This window comes from Cryptotermes secundus, unplaced genomic scaffold (assembly GCF_002891405.2).
Source record: "Cryptotermes secundus unplaced genomic scaffold, Csec_1.0 scaffold470, whole genome shotgun sequence".
In the NCBI taxonomy this organism is placed as follows: Eukaryota; Metazoa; Arthropoda; class Insecta; order Blattodea; family Kalotermitidae; genus Cryptotermes; species Cryptotermes secundus.
In genome coordinates, this window is record NW_019739954.1 from 1,510,716 (window position 1) to 1,528,476 (window position 17,761).

The window sequence follows — 17,761 nt, forward strand, 5'->3', positions numbered from 1 at the left end:
TTTAGTATTTGTGCTTCTTATGTGAAATCTTTTGGCAGGATGTGCATCGATATCAGTGTCAGCAGCAGGGGGTGTAAGCAGGAGCAACGCCAGTTGCGTGGTCAGCAGCAGTCATCAGCAACAGCTTCAAGACCCCACCAGCTCTCCTGTCACTGCAGGATCCTTCTCTAGTCCGGCCACCTGGCCTTCCCTTAGTGATGCTAATAGTAAGTTGTGTTGGTGCTCTTGTGGGGGGCTGCTTATAAAGGCCAATAAGGAATTTAGAAGTAAACGGCCAATCAAAAGTAAAATTAGTATGATGTGTTGTAACAAGTTACTCTTCATCTGTGGGTGGATGGACGAGAGTGTGGTCTGTTCTTTCTTCCTGCAATCCCTCCCTTTTATTCAAAAGTAAAATGAATGTGATGTGTTGGAACAAGTTACTCACCTTCTCTGGGTTGATGAAGAGTAAGGTCTGTTCTTTCTTCAAACAGTTCCTTCCTTTCAGTTTCTTTCTAGCTGTTTTCTCTCTTCATGATAGCTTGCAATACCTAGCTGAATGATCATTTGGACCATCCCATAATTCTTCCATTTACATTGTCACGTGTATTAGCGACTCGACAGGGTTCGTATTGGTAATTGGATTTATTGACAACTTTAACACACAACTTATGAGCACACCTTACAAATCACTATCACATAGAGACTACTGTTCTCAATCTGTTACTGTTTTCACTAGCCGTTGTCCTGTAACGGCTTACAACTGTGGAGGTTCCACAACTGTTGGACTCCAGCAGTCCTCTAACTCAGTAACCCACCAACCAACTACTTGACTTCACTCAACTGCAGTCCCGCCACTTATTGTGCTTATAACATCTAAGCATGGAGCTTACAGAAAACACCATTCCTCTGTTGCTGTGGCGTGCCGTGCATGGAGCATTGCTTCCATAGTTAAGAAACAAAAAGAGAAGAAGTCATATATAAATAATTCATTTTGAATAATAAGGTTTTGAATATTGTCATTTAGCGCATGTTCCTGCTCAAGGCCACATGCCTCCTCCTCCTCCCTTTCCCTGATTGGTTAGACAGACCAAGTTTCCTTCGTTAATCTCAGTACGAATTCGTCCCATCCAAAGTGACCAATGGAAGCAAATTTCGGTTTGCTGGCTAGACCAGTGAAGCAATGTGTTCTTTCGATGGTTATGTGAAAATTAACTGTTTATGTGTGATTTTAGTTTTGTTGGGTGTTATAAGTAACATTTAGTTTTATTAAAATATTGTAAGTGCATGTTTATATGGCATAAGATTGTATTTGTGATCGTATTTTGACGCATCAGAAAGAAGCTATCCGCATTTAAGGGAAGCAAGTCTGATATTGTGGTACAAGGGGCAGGGGCGTGAATAGACTACACGCACAGGCAACAGCTAAAATGAATGCTGGCAGACAACGCGACCGCGCAATTGAAAGAAAGCCTTTTAAAACGGGGGTTTAATAGCAGGGACTTTTCTGAAAAGAAAATAATTATAGAAAGAGGACCAACATGAGAGTTACCAGAACTTAAAGCACAAACCAAATTATGTGTGAAGAAATTTAATTTGGAACAGTAATCTAAAACAGAGTGGCTNGTATTTTGACGCATCAGAAAGAAGCTATCCGCGTTTAAGGGAAGCAAGTCTAATTATTACATTATTTCAACAATGCAACTTGTTATGTTTGGGAAATCTCGAATTGATTGTCACCTTGACAATCAAAAGCGCCCGACGATACTACAGCAGAATGAAAATGTGAAAGAAAATAGAGAAGTAATGAAACGGTTGATTGATATCATCTGCCATTTAGGAAAGTGGCAGTTTGGTCACCGTGGTCATGACGAAAGCATGGATTCTATCGACCGAGGTAATTATGTGGAATTAGTTCACTTGTTGAGGAAATATGATCATAAACTCAATGCTCACCTTGGGAACAGTACAGTATTTACAGGTTTATCGAACAGAATACAAAACGATCTTATTGACTCAATAAGTGATGTAAATTTTGGTGAGTTGATTGCTATCAATTTGTTTATTAGATACCACTGCTTCCCTTACCAAAAATAGTACCGCACACCACTGATCTGTTGCTGTATCCATTGTTACGTGCGCAACCATCGGTGTGGACTGTGCAGAAAACACTGCTTTACACCCAGTCCAGTGGCACATATTAGAAAACTGCTGCCTAGCTATGGGCACTGTTTTTTTTTCCTGTGGCGCTACAGCCCCAATTTGGGCCTAGGCCTACCTCCATGAAACTCTCCGTTTCACTTCGGTTTACTAGATCTTACACATACGGTAGGACTCCTTGGGCGAGTGATCAGCTCATCACAAGGCCTCTACCTCTAGACAAACATAGAAAAACGCACACAAACATCCATGCCCTGAGTGGGATTCGAACCCACGATCCCGGCTTCCGAGCGAGCGAAGACAGTGATTGCCTTAGACTGCTCAGCTACCGTGACCGGCCATGGGCACTGCTTATAGAGTCATTACTTAGCAGTGGGTTTACGTGCTACAGTATTTTACTTCCGGTGTCCCTCTCAGTATCTCATTTCTTTCCTAACTCCAATAACAAATTTTGAACTCGAGACCATCCTACCTTCTTGCTTCCCTCCCTGCATCTTGATTTATCGATTATGCTAACTGACAGGACTCAGGTGACATGAGACTAGCTGGATTAATTGGGATAAGGATTTATGGAATGCAGAAAGCATCTGGGTCACTACCAGGGTCGGGTTTGTATGTGGACCACAAGGATTTTGGAATGGCCACAAGTGTCAGTGACTGATAATTCATCTTTTATTTTTGGGTTCCCCACAAAGTACTTAAGAGTTAATATGCAGGCTTCTATGTACACAGTCACTGGATGGTTGGATGGTAGCAAAGACACTGTTGGAATTAATGTAGTTCTTGTTTACCCTGATAAACTTTATATAAATATATTCTTTAGTTTACTTTTGTTTGAATCAAATAATTTATTGAATACAGATGCTTTGTATTTGTATAGGGACCTTAATTTATGTGGTGTATTTAATATATATCCTTACAGTGCAAGAACTAAACACAAAGTGTTAACCCTCACAGATTTCACACAGAGGTTTTCTCACTAAGATTGGTCTAAGACTGTCCCAAATTGGTTATTTTTAAGTCATTTTTACAAAAATTCAAATTTATGACATAGAAATAGCATACTAGTGTACATTGTTAGTGGAACCGAAATTGTGTGCTTCTCCACAATTGTCCTGATTCCTTTTGATCCTTAAGTTTATTTGCCCTAAACTGTCTCATGACCCTTAGCTATGGGGACAACATATCACTTCTCTACTTCCTGTTTAATCTGCCAAGCCTGAATGTCTCGACATCATTAACTTTCATATGAATTTTTCTTAAAACTCTGTATTACATATATGAAACAAAGCAGTATGGCATTTGAATTTTACACCATTGTCTTAATAAAATCCAAATAATGTAACTAAATTCAGAATAAACAAAGAAATAAATATAAAAAAATAATTAATAATCATATCAAATTATTAAGAGGCCATGGAGAGATCAGCGTCAGTCTTCAACTACTTCTCTAACAATTTCAGTTCTAATTCTACCCCATCTTGTTTCTTCCCTTGGTACTTCTAAAAAATTTAACATCATTTGCTTGGATTTTTCTTTTAGCAGAGGACTCCAGAAGGAAGCCTTTCACATGTTTTTGTCTCTGTGTGGACTGCCAGTAATACTGGTTTCCCACATAATGGAAATGAACTTACTGTCGTGAGAATATTATGACTTTAAATTCTAAATTAATTGAATTATTGATGTGAACAAGTGACTTTTGTATGCTGAGTGGGTGCTTGACAGGTTGAGTTTGTTTGCTAGCCTGTCATGACAATGAGGTGAAACTCTATAACCCATAAAAGGGCACCTTTCAAATGTCTAAGTAATTGCTAGGTCAAAGGGACATATCCATCAGATAAAATAGTCTTCTGTTGGTTGAGTAAACAGAATTTTCTAGGTTCTTTTTTCGGCCTTGCTGACAATTTTTAACTTCTGCAGAAATTTTCTTAAATGTTACATGTACACATGAAACATACTGAACAAGATTCATAACAGACAGACCAAGGTAATAATGACATTTATTTATTTATTTTTGTATTCTACGTAGCTTTTAATAGTGTACAGTTGGTCCTGGTTGAAGTCAGTAAATTACTTGATAAATGTATAAGCAGAACTTAGCATAATTTTCATGTTGTATGGGTCTGTGAACGAAAAGCTTCCAGTACGTGTTTTCCTCCCAAGTCCATCTTTTTCTCTTTCTTGCCTATTCTCTCCTACCTTCTTGATGTGTTTGAATACTTTGCTGATCCATCTTCTTCTGGGTCATCCCGTATGCCTCATTCCTCTGTACATTGTAATGCCCTTTTTGATGTTCTCATACTGTTCATTCTTCTTCAGCTGCCAAACCAGTGTAATATTGTGTCTGCTAACTGGTTCACATGCTTTGAATTTCAACTCGCTTTCTTAAGAATTTAATTTCAATTTAAAAATGTTCAAAGAATTGTTACTGTTTTTCTTTATGGAGTACATCCTGTTGTGTGACTGAACTAGTCAATTATCATGTTCCGTCTGATGCAACACAGAGAATGTATAATATTCAGTTTGTTTTATTAAAATCACAACATGTTTCAACCATTTTATCTGGTCATCATCAGGCGAATATAAATGCTTAACAAGTGCTCTATTGAATTGCAAAACCCTTTACCTCTCATATGGGTCCATATTTATAATGGTTTCTGTTTGGTGACAGAATTAGCATGGGTAAAATTTACATGTAAAAAAATGAAGTGTGGATTAAGTAAAATTGAACAACCCTGGTATGAACTAGGGTAAGCAAGTCTGGAGCTACAAGGATTATGATCCCATATTCTGCTTGTTGCTGGATGTTAAGTAGTGAAGGTGACACTTAGGAGTGGACTGATGGATGTTTGCTAGCCTAACTAAGCTATGGTCTCTACTCTTAAATGGTTTCTGTTCCCATCCAAGGGCCCCAGGGCATGAGGTATCTGTACCTAAGGACCCAGTGGAATAGGAGTCTTGTCTGAAGATAGATGATGAGGCATATGTTCTTTTTAATACCATGTAGTGCAGAGAGAGCCACAGGTTTCAGAGGAACATTTCAGTTAAGCTGCACTTGCTGCCTGTTTGTGCTATATTGTTCTTCGGCTTGCTCTTCGATCCTGAAGATGGAGGTGATACATTTCACTGAAACATCAGGTTGCCTCCAAACAATAAAAAGCATTGCAACACATAAGACTGTCGTACTTTTCAGAAATAGAATATATATTTTTGAGAAGTTGTGGTTTTTGTATGGAGAGATTAGGATGCTGGACAAAGTCCAAGAGAATGTCAACGACAACGACAACGACAATGATAACGATAACGATGACGATGACAGCAGCAGCAGCAGCAACAACAACAGCAACAACAACAACAACAAAACCACCCTTGGTTTTAAGGACTTTTGGGTAACATATTCTTGAAAAATATGTAACTTGTCTTAAGGTAATTATTTTTATGAAAATGATACATATGTAGTAACAAGCTGTCGTGCTAAGTATATTGATGTAGTAACAGTATCCATGACATGTGAAACATATGTTGACATATTATGTACAGGTACTTCACAATTATGTAACACAAACACAAGGGACAGTATACTGAAGATCCCCATAATTGCCTCAGAGAGTTATAGTATAGTTCATGCACATAAGTTTCATGGCTAGGCCACATTTTTCTTTTCTTCCCTGACAGCTGTTTACTCCCCCATCTCATTTCCTCTGTCAGTCAGTCTATGAGCAGTTCACACTAAAGTGAATGCTATTAATTGAAAGTGGTTTGAAGTAATTGAGAGCATTGAAATTAAATCATTTCCTTTAATGTACATATAATGAGGAGTACGTGTGCCACTAAGTATGAGTGATAGTAAAACTGAAAGGCGTAATCCCTTGGCACCTTTTCCTTTGCCTGTGGCATGTGCGTTACTGGCTTGTGTCTAAAATAACAGCAGTATCCTGTGAATTGAATTTAATTCCGAAGATATGTCACTGAGGTCGAGGTTCTCATGACAGTGAGTTGATGGGATGCTATGCAGTTTTGTTGATGAGTACAGATGTTTCAGATTAATCTGTTGCCTCCATCTTCACGGTTTGCTAAAGATGGAGACAGAAAATTACTCTGACATCGGCACTACATATGAAAAGACTGTAATCTTCATGTGCCATTGTTGTTATATTTGCATAATTTTGTGTTTGTTGTGTAATAAAGCCTTCCTTAGATGAGTTTCTTGGTCATTATGTATCAAATTCCCAATTTTGTTTCAATCACAGCAGTGAAGAGTGAAGTTCGCAGTCCTGGTTTGGGCGACAGCTCATCACTAAGCCAATCGGAAGCTTTGTACTCAGGGACAGGAGACTCAATTGGTTCATACAGCGACAGCAAGGATTATTCACAACACCCCTACTCTTCCACTCAGCAATATTACAGCAGGTAATTTTAAACATCTTTGGCCGTTCATTGAACAGATGTGCCACTTTCTCACCCACATATTCAGTCCTCCTCTGCCCTACACTGTACTGCTGCTGTAAAGTGTTTGCCACTGTTTCTGACCTTTGGCTTGAATGCTGATCCTATTGAACTTTCTCTTGGAGTGGTTTGAATAGTGCAATCCATGAAATTGAACTTAAAGTCTGTGATGCTGTGCCGTCTTGTAGGTAGGTAGCAACATTTTTAAAGAACTACTGCTTCCATCTTCATGGTAGAAATTATATCCTGAAAACAGAGGCAGCAGAATTTGCTGAATTGTTGATACCTGTGTACCAAACTGAGCGGTGGCATGCCCACAAAGCCTGCAATCTTAATGTTGACCACTGAGAGAACCTGAAATTTCCCTTTAGGTTGTCTTCTTTGTTCTTTTGCTTGTCATATTTGTGTAATGTCTTTTCCATCTGTACATACATGGTCCTTGGCCACCTTTTCAGTTTCTTAAGCCTATACACGGTAGGCCTCCTTGTATGCGGGATCAGCCTGTCACAAGGCCACAGCCTATACACAGAACAACACAAACACAGGACAGACGCACACCAATATTCATGCCTCGAGTGGAATTCGAACACACGATCCCAGTGTTTGAGCGCGCAAAGACGGTTCATACCTTCTTAGACCATGTGGCCACTGTGATTGGCCAGTAAATATGTAAGCAAGTATATAAATAAACAAGCAAATAAGTAATGCATAAATAACAAATAAATGTCTGAGTCAGAGGTTGAGCAGTGAATAATGTGGTACTGATGTTGTATGTGACACACAGTATGCACCAAGCATATGGCAGCCAGTCATCAGCGGCTGCAGCATACATGCAGAGCTCAAGCTTCTACAGTTCTCCAGCCTATGGTATGCTGCAGCAAGGGTACCACAGTGCAGCTGGTAAGTACTGATAGTTGGACGTCTAGCAGCAAGTATACATTCCTCACACAGGATGTGATAGCTCTTTTCTTCTTAGTGTCACAATTTAGCAGCACATTAATTAATTCCATTGAGCTGAGTCCTTGAGAAACTGAGAGTTGCTTAGCTGCTCCAGATATTTCTAGCATTTATGGAACCCCAGAGGTTCAGCACGATGGTCCACACCTTTCCATCTATTTTCCTTAACATCCATTTTAATTTCTTTTAAGTTATTTAACGATGCTGTCAGTATTGAGACCATATGGCATTGGTAATTGGGATGAGTAATGAATGTGGAGCAGTTGGTGGAATAACAGTTTGCCCCAATGCCATTTTGTCCACCACAAGTCACATATGACCCAACCTAGGATGAAATCAGTCATGATGGGAATCTGGCTGCTAACCCCCTGTGCTATGGCGCTACCCTTCCAGTTTCATATTAGCCTCCCATCTACAGTTAGATTTCCCTACTCGTCTTCTACTTACAGCTTTCCTCATTAAAATTCAGTAATGTTCTTGATGAAACTTCTCTGTAGAGAGACTCTTCGCATTCCACAGTCCATATGTCTTATCCATTGCTTATGTCATACCAGAGAATCCTGAAGCCTTGTGTAGCATTTTGTAACAAGTATGTTATGAAGGGGAATTATTTGAAACGCTCCTGTGTGCCCAACTGGAGGACCATAACTGTCCACAACTGCTTACGAAATATATTCGCAGCTTTCCTCCACATCTGAATTCCATTTTGCCAGTTTATTTGTGTGCGGCCCTAGGTCCATGCCATGTTGTGATAACAAGGGACCCTCTTAACATGACAGTATATAGCAGTTAAAACTGAATGAAGTAATAAGGGATAATATATTAAATTTTACTCATACAATGAAATAAAAAGACTTGGAAAGATGTTAAAAATCACACCCAAAAATTGTAACCCAAGACTTGTAATTTATTTTAACAGCCATGGATTCTGTACACATTGGCAAGGATATGGGATGAATTTATTAAATTTCATAATACCTTTAGGCATTCTCTATCAGGTTTGCAGTAGGAAACAGGAAATATTAGAAACACTTATACAGGACAAATCTCAAGTACATTCCTTGAATATAAACATTGTGTTTCAAACTTAAAAAGTCAAGCAGAAACAATCGTATAAATATATGGTCACTATCACTTTGTTAGTGGGATATGGCGCCAGGAAGTGTGAGGAAAGAAAAGTAGACAACATATTTGTGGATCAAGAGTGTATTAGCTGTGCACAGAATGGAATGTCACCTGTTCCTAATGGTTTACGAAGGACGTTGAAATGGTCAGTCGTTACTGTCTGCAGATAGTTGACCCCTTTTGCCCCAAGAATTCCTGGTCTGCTGAATGGCGTTGGGCATGTTGTCTATTGTCCTTCCATTGCTTCTCCTGCGTGTTACATCATTCTGCATGAACCGTGCTCAGATGACACCCACAGTTAGAGATCATTAGAAGTGAGATTGGGTGAGTCCAGAGGCGACACAGCTTTCCCGTTTTGTCCTCTCCCATTGACTTGATGTGGCTGCCTGGATACTGCATGACATTGCGAGAACAATGGCTTTAGTCTGATGCAGTACCCACATTGTCTGCTATGTTGTCAGGTGGTTCAAGTACAGTTATGGTAATTGTTGAGACAGAAACTGTGATAGTTGAGGCAGTAGTTTATAGGGACTGAAGATGAGATAACTAATTATTCCTTTCCAAATATTGTTGCAAACTGCTTTTGGAAACATGCTTCTTGAAAGGAATGTGGATTTTCATGAACTCATCTGTGTGGTTTACAAGTATGCAAAATCCAATTTCATGTTAAGGATGCTTCATCCATCATCAGCTCTCAGCTGTGGAAGGTTAGAGACACTGCAGCCGTCTGCAGTAGCCCTTGAAAAATGGTTTTTGATGCTCATAAGCCACCAGCGGTTGCAGAGCTTGATCATGCTATATGTAGAATGTGAACGGCTGCAGCGGCTGATGATGCAACAGTGTCACCACAGTTCGGTGAGAAATGTGGTGACAACAGGTCATCTGCCTGGTACTAGTACCAGGAAATCTTTAATATGCTCTTCCATATCAGCGTCCTGTAACATGTTGTTCTAACCAGCTCTTGTTATACTGGGCCACATGTGACCTGTTTCTTGCAGATGAATTAATGCCTTGCCATTTGGATGTCATCATTGTGGGTGCATTTCAGCATACAGCCATGCAGTAGCGTCACTGTTATCTTCTGATTCTGCATACAGTGATGTTTTACCTGTCAGTTTATCGAATGAATACCCCACATTCTCTGCCATTCAGTACAATTTGTGTCAACCATAACAAGCATCCCAACACTAGAACATCTTCAGTATAGACCTCATAGTTGCCATATCTTGATAATGAAGTGATTGTGATCATGTATTTATACAAACATTTCTGTTTGCCTGTAAGCGTAGAACACTATGCTTATGTTTAATATGTGCAATTAAGACTCACCCAGTATATTGTCACGTGTATTAGTGACTTGTAGATGGGGTTTGGATTGCTGAATCAATTTATTGGATATTCACAAGTCGTAACTACAATTAGTTCTTACACTCACAAAATTACTGTAACTATAGCACATAGAGTCTTCAACACTTCAACTATTGAACCGCCTTGACCGAAGTTTTACAACTGAATAAATGAATGAATCCTGATCTGGTCTCCTCCTATATTTGCTTCGCAGCTGGGATAGAACACACCTCCTTGAAGAGTTCTATTTTTCTTGCGTCTTAATAACTGTTTATTTATGTACTCCTGGTCAGGGGAATGTGTTTACACTTACAACTTAGGCAACGATGTTGGTTGGTTGGTTTCCAATGGCTGCATTTGGGATCATTTAACCCATTTTGCTTCTTGCTTCCCAATAGAGCACTCAAGTTCTTGCTTTGTTGTATCTTGAAGAAGTTTGCCCTTTTCTTTTGGGAAGCTTTTCCAGGTTTGTTGCTCATTTTGCACTACCCAGGGGACACACATGACTTAAAGAATGTCACGGATGTGAGCAACTTTGTCCCCCTAGGCAACGATGTATTCACTGCTATTTGTTGTAATGGAAACATGATTACCAAGCTCTTGTCTAGCAGTGGATGTCTCGCTCAGCTGCAATATTCTGGCTTTCAGGTGTAATGTCACAATCTGTGTATGAGATACTGTACAAATTAATAACTGTGTTGAATCGATAGTTCCACAGTCTCATGTGCAACACTAATGTTCTCTGAAACATACTGAAAGATGTTCACGTTAACACAAGATACGCAATATAATACAACAGGAAGGAACACAACCCACCACCTCAAACACACATGCATATTGAGGGGACAGCATGTTAACAACTTATGCAACGATACAGAAGACAGCAGTTTCCTCATCCATAACATTTAACACCTGATGATGACCACATTGGTCGAAACATGTAGTGTAAAACCTTAAAATGAATAGCTTTTAATAAGCTTTATAGAACATTGGTGTTGCATGTGAGACTGTGGAACTATTGATATTAAGTGAGAAGTGCAGCAGGATGCTACAATATAATAAACTGTGTTGTATTTGATGTTGTACACAGAAGGTGTAAAATACAAACCAAAATAAAGAGTCCGTTAGACACGTGGATGACCAGAAAAATGGAGGACTGCTTGTTACTATTTGTTTTTTATAATCGAAGCATGTGAATAACATCGAGCCTTGACAGACTTCGAAAGGTGAAATATTATAGAGGTTTTGATAATTTAAGAAAGTGAATTTTGGTGTTGGTAATCCTAGTATCCAGAGGTTCCTCTGAATTTTTGGTGACCACCTACTACCCTGAAGATCGAGGCAGCAGGCACTTAACAAGACATCGGTACCTGTCTGCCAAACTATGTACCATCATAAGCCAGAAGACGGTAATCTTAATACTTGTCATTGTGAGAACCTTTGCTCTCTATATTTGTGTTATTCAGGCTCACGTGGCCTCAACCAGCAGTGTAAAGGTTCAAGTGCAACCAGCTACCTGAGTCCATATGCCACATCTAGCACAGCGTTCAGCTCCAGTTCAGGTAGCAGTTCACATCATAGTGGGCAGAGTGGAGCCTCCACAGGACAGACAGCGTCGTATGCCTCGTATGGTGCAGGTTATAACTGTACAGCATCCGCGGCCACAGGCTTCTCTGCTGGTTCACAGGGCTTCCCATCTTCACAGCAGGTATGTTTATCAAGAGGCATTTGTTATATGCTATGTTGCAGATTATTACTTGCACAAATATCCTCTTCATTTTTAATCCTTTCAAGCCCAAAATTCGTCTAAATAATCCATATACAAGGTGGTTCAAATATGACCGGGACTGATTTAAAAAAAAACCATAATTGCCAAACACTTACTTGCACATGTCAGTCTTCAACGTACTCCCCTCTGGAGTCAACACATTTTTTCCAACTTTCTAGAAGCATCCTGATGCCCAAAAAAAAAAAGTTGTGTGGTTGGCGGCGTATCCACTCCCGAACATTCTGGATGGCGGCATCGTCTTCCACAAACCGCATGCCTTGCAAGTCTGATTTGAGCCTTCCGAACAGGTAGAAATCACTTGGTGCCAAATCGGGACTGTACGGCGGATGTGTCAGCAGGTTCCATTTCAATTTCCGGAGGGTTTCCATTGTTGTTTTGGCCGTATGAGGGCATGCATTGTCTTGAAGGAAGGCTACCCACTTTCCACCTGTCTTCCGCTTGGCTCGGATCTTTTCGTTCACGTCCGTTGCCAGGAGGTCTGAGTAATAAGCTGTATTGACTGTTCTGGCATCTGTCAGAAAGCCTACATGGATAACCCCCTGCCAGTCCCAGAAGAATGTTGCCATCACGTTTCCTGCTGAACGGCTCCTCTGCGCTCTCTTGGGTTTGGGAGAACTGGTATGCCACCACTTGTGTGATGATTGCTGGGACTCGGGAATGAAGTAGTGCACCCACGTTTCATCGGTGGTCACTATAGACTTCCAAAATGCATCACCTTCATCTTCAAATTGCTGTAGGAGACAACTGGCAGCTTACATGTGCACTATTTTGTTCACGTCGGTCAAAGTGTGTGGTACCCACCATGCATTCACCTTGCGATAGTGCAGGTGGTATTTCACGATGTCTTCTACACTACCAACACTGATGGACAGCATTGCTCCAAGTTCCTTGATAGTGATGCGCCTATTCTCACGAATAAGTGCGTCTGCACGATCAATGTTTGGCTTGGTGATGGATGTTCGCGGCCGATGATCATGCGGTTCATTCTCCACGCGCTCTCTGCCCTCTCTGAAGCACTTACACCACTCAAACATGGGTCCATGCGGGACGTTTTCTCCAACGAGGAATTTGATCACAATGCGTTGTTCCACGCTCTGCGGTACCTTCTGTACGCTCATCCCTCTAGCGACTCCCAGACAGCACTGAACAGGTTCTAACCCTAACAGGAGGGAGAGTAGAGGCTGTGGCTACAATCTCTCAAGGCCGCACAGCTGCTGCGCAGTGCGGCTTGTTTACAAAAAATCAGTCCCAGTCATATTTGAACCACCTAGTATAACTGATCTAACTGGGAAGTATTGGTTTATCAGTTTGTCATTACATAATTTCCATGGAATCGAAACGTGAAACTAATTGCATTGGTAATCTGATTTATTGAACTTTTACAACTCATAACTGCAAGTAAAGCTTAAGCTCTTACTGTTTTATGCATTTCACAGACCAATATAGGATACACTAGGTCTTTCCAGTCCATTACCATCTTTGCTAGCTGTTGCTTCTCACAGCAGCAGCTCACAACAACTGAACCCCAGTGGTTATCTAACTAACTACAGCTCCTAACTTGTCCTGCTTATTACATCTCTGCATGGACTGCACAGAAAACACCGTTCCTCTGTTGTAGTGGAATTGTTGCATTCATTTCTGTTTGGGTACCTACATGATGACTACTCAGCCATTGTCTAGCAATGGCCATTGCAGAGCTTATTACTTAGCAACCACTGTTACATAGTTGCTTATTTTGCGGTTGTTGCCTAGCAGCAGGTTTACATGGCACAGTATTTATATTTAGGCTGACCTCCTTAGCTACAGGAAGTACAAGGTTATTGTTACTTGAACAGAGAGTTCTTTCATTTCACTATAGGCCACATAAATTAAGCTTACTGCCGTATGTACAGTATATGTTAACAGACTGCAGGTAGAGGGGTTATATGCCTTACGTGTCAAATGCCACTGTTGCATCACTCACATTGTCAGTTCTCATACTGTATTGTCTTGAATAGTAGAATGATTAATTACTAATTATGATTTGGAAGTGACATGACTGAACTGCACAAAACAACAAATACCCTATCCAGGATAGCTGGTGGCTTGGCTGAGATTCAAACTGGTCACCTTCTCTTATTATTCAAGCACATGCTCAATAATGCAATAATGATATGTAAGACACCTAAAATATATTTTTCACCAAAAGTGTGACTGTACCAAAAACACATACAGGAAAGAACAGCATACAAGGATATGATGGCCGAAAAAAGAATACAATAACAGTATTTTAGATATGATTTACAACAACTAAACAGTGACGTGCGTGGGAGCTTAAAGACAAGTGGACAGTGCAGTGGTCTCCCCACAGATTAAAAGTTGCCTGATGATGGCCCATATGCGACCGAAACATGTTGCAAAATTGGAAAAACATTATGTAAAACAAAAAGACATTTTGAAGTATTTTGATTGTCATTTTTAGTGTATAAGACATACTTTCAGCATCTTAATGACATTTTAAAGTATTAAAGTTACACTTCTAGAGAAAAAATATATATTTTACGTGTGTTTTATATCATTGTTACATTATTGACGGTGTGCTTGAATAATAAGAATGATGCCTCAATGCAACAGGATGCTGAAATATAATTTGGTCACCTTCGGTATACAGGTGAAATGAAGAGCTGTACATTTTGGGGTATGATGCCATGTAATCTTATGAAAGTTGGCCAACATTTCTGGGGGATATAATGCTGCCATTTTAGGGTTGAAAAGGAAGTCAAGCAAACTGAGTTGTGCTTGCTGCCTGCTTTATGCAGATTTTTTATGCATGGCTTACTCTTGATCCCTGAAGATGGAGGTGATATTTTCCTTCAAAATGTTGAATGCCTTTCTCTGGGCTTCATGATATTATATCCCAGAAAATAGCGCCAGTATGAGAACCCTGGTTATGGTAGTGGCCTAATTTGAGGTTCTGTAATAGCATATGCCTGGAGAAATTAAGAAAAGCTATGAAAATTCGAAGTCAGGATAGCTGGTGTCCAGTCTGAGGTTTAAACCTACTACTTCCTGATTACAAGGGCATGCAGTAGTGTAGGTGGTTGAGGCACTGTGTTACAAGCCGGAAAGTAATGTGTTTGATTCCTGATGAGGTCTTGCGATTATTCAATTGACCTAATCATTCAGCCACACTATGGCCCTGGGGGCAGCTCAGCCTCTGACAGAAATGAGTACCAGGAATCTTCCCGGGGGTAAGGGGTGGCTGGAACATAAGGCTGACATCCTCGGGGGCATCTGTCAGCCAATTGTCTAGAATATGTGGGAGCCTAGACATCTTAACAACCGTATGAGCTTCCACAGCCTGATGCAGAGATAGCTTTATCTCCTCATCCTAGTTTTCCCACTATCCTCCTCTTCTTTCTCTCTCTCTCTCTCTTTTCCTTGCCTCCTGATTGCAAAGCAGGAGTGCTGCCCGCTTGACAGGAACATTTTGTGATATGGGTCATAATGACAAGCCCTGTGGCACATTGGTGGAGGAGGGCTGTTTCTGTTTCTCTTCGTTCATTTGTTTTTCCATTTGCTAATCTGTTCAGGATACAAAACCTGCTGATGTACAAGAATGAAACAAGTTTTCAGAATCTGGTAGCTCTACAGATATTTGGTCACTAGAAAAAGATAATTTGGTATTTTCTGCACCTTGTTATGTCCTGTGCATCCACGTTGTGACCAAGATTCATCTATTATGTCATACGTTTTATTCTAAACACACACACAGACCAGGCATAGAATAGTAGGGATAAACTGTATTAAAAAAAAACAGATTGTTATGACTTCTATGGGTATGGCCCACCATCTTCTCTGTGCCACAAATGATAGGAGTCATATTTGCATAACTTGGAAAAACCAAGTGCTGATTGGTGAGTGACAAATCAGATATTTTCTCTGTAGCAATTGGTGACAACAGTTTTCAAACCTAATTGATGTGTGTATGCACACTGTGAGGCAAAAAGGAAGGAGGGTGGTCCACTAAGGCCTCAGCTAACCTGTACACAATGTAATATAAGGGGCAGTCAAATGAAAACGGGTCACCACGCATAACTCGCACGGCAATTTGATAACACTGGAATTTGCTTACGGTACGAACATCTGGTGGGGACTCGGGGAAAACACAGTGACAACGTGCCCTTGCACACTAGTCGTTTGTTTGTTGTGCTGGAAGTATGGTTAGCGCTACATGTGGTTGTCAAACATCAGTAATGGAGGCGGGTAAAGAAGAACAGCGAAGTGTAGTGCGCTTTTTGACTGCTGAAGGAGTAGGAGGATGAGAAATTCATCGTCGTATGTCTGTTGTTTATGGCGACACAGCATGTCACGTTTGCATGTGCTGGCTTGGAATAAGAGATTCCGAGAGGGATGGGTGTCACTGCAAGATGATGCTCACCCAGGACAGGCTGATTGTGTCATCACTCCTGATGTTATTGCTGCGTTGGATGGTCATATCTGGGCAAACCGATGGATCACCGTGGAAGAACTTAGTCTTTTGATGGGAATAAGTCACGGTTCCATACATGCCACTGTGACAAAACATCTGCTGTACTGCAAAATCTGCATGCAGTGGGTTCCGCATCAACTCACGGAGGAACAGAAGACTCAGAATGGCTGTATCACTGTGTCACTTGCAATGATACCATGAGGAAGAGTATGCTTTTCTATCCTGTATTGCCACTGGGGACGAAACTTGGTGCCACCATTTTGATCCCAAGAGCAGATGGCAGAGCCAACAGTGGAAACACATGAATTCTCCCCCACCGAAGTAATCCAAAGGCGTACACACAAGTTCCAGAAAGTGATGATGACGACATTCTTCTTCAACTGCAAGGGCCCTCTGCTTGTCAAATTTCTCGAGCATGGGGCCCAATCAGTGCACAGCGCTATGAAGAAACTTTGCAGAAGCTGAGACGTTCCATAAAGTCAAAACGCCCTGGAATGCTATCGAACGGCATTATCCTTCTTCAAGATAATGCGCGCCCCACACTGCCAACTCTGTGAGGAGTACGCTACAGAGATTTGGGTGGAAAGTGCTTCAACATCCCCCCTACAGCCAAGATCTCTCCCCATGTGATTTTCACATTTTTGGAGACTTGAAGAGAGACATTCGTGGACATCGGTTTGCATCGGACGAACACGTGTGTAGCTGGGTAAAGATGTGGTTCCATAGACAGCCCACAAGCTTTTTCAAGGATGGGATTAACCATCTAATCTCCCAGTGGGATAAATGTATTAACAGTTTTGGAGATTACTTTTGAGGTAAGAGATATTCTTTAATATGTTTTGGCTTCTGACCTGTTTTCATTTGACTGCCCCTCATATTTATCTCAGTTTGTGGACCTAGAACAGCCCAGCCTGAAAGTACAACTTGCCTCGTTTCACGATTCTCTGAAGGTTGCCATCAGTGGTTGATTCATTACCATATGTCAGTATTGTGTGAGACATTTTCCGTTGCCTTACATACGTTTGGTACACATCCTGCAGGCTCAACATTTTGACTTGTCTGTTCATCCATAATGAATGCATGATACAGAAAATATGTTTTGAATTTATTTACTGACATTGCATCCCATTCTCTTTTTTGATATCTCTACAGGTGTTCAGTAAATGATATCTTGTATACATGTTATGTGACAGCATTTTGTATGTTCTGTATGTTACATGCCAGTAAGTAGGCTGGGAAGGCTGCACCATAGCGCAAGCGGTTAGTCGCTGGCTTCCCACCGTGGCGGCCTGGGTTCAAACTCAGGTCTAGTCACTTGGGATTTGTTGTGGACAAAGTGGCGCTGGGGTAGGTTTTCTCTGAGTACTTCGGTTTCCCCTGCCAATCTTCAGTCCACCAAATTCTCCATCATCATAATCAACCGGGGCAGGTACAATAGGCTAATCAGTGGCTGCCATGCTGAGTGGACCCAACTGGACTTCACCCCC

At 40.9% G+C, this 17,761-nt stretch overlaps 1 protein-coding gene across 3 annotated transcripts in view; it reads left to right on the forward strand.

Moving 5' to 3' along the window:
- Window positions 1–17,761, forward strand: part of LOC111872136 (eyes absent homolog 2) — a 539,307-nt gene that overhangs the window by 465,787 nt on the left and 55,759 nt on the right. For all 3 annotated transcript variants that reach the window (XM_023865721.2, XM_023865725.2, XM_023865724.2), the window contains 3 exons: window positions 6,390–6,549; window positions 7,370–7,485; window positions 11,481–11,722. In XM_023865721.2, the coding sequence (XP_023721489.1) occupies window positions 6,390–6,549; window positions 7,370–7,485; window positions 11,481–11,722 (518 nt within the window). The remainder of the gene's footprint in view (window positions 1–6,389; window positions 6,550–7,369; window positions 7,486–11,480; window positions 11,723–17,761) is intronic.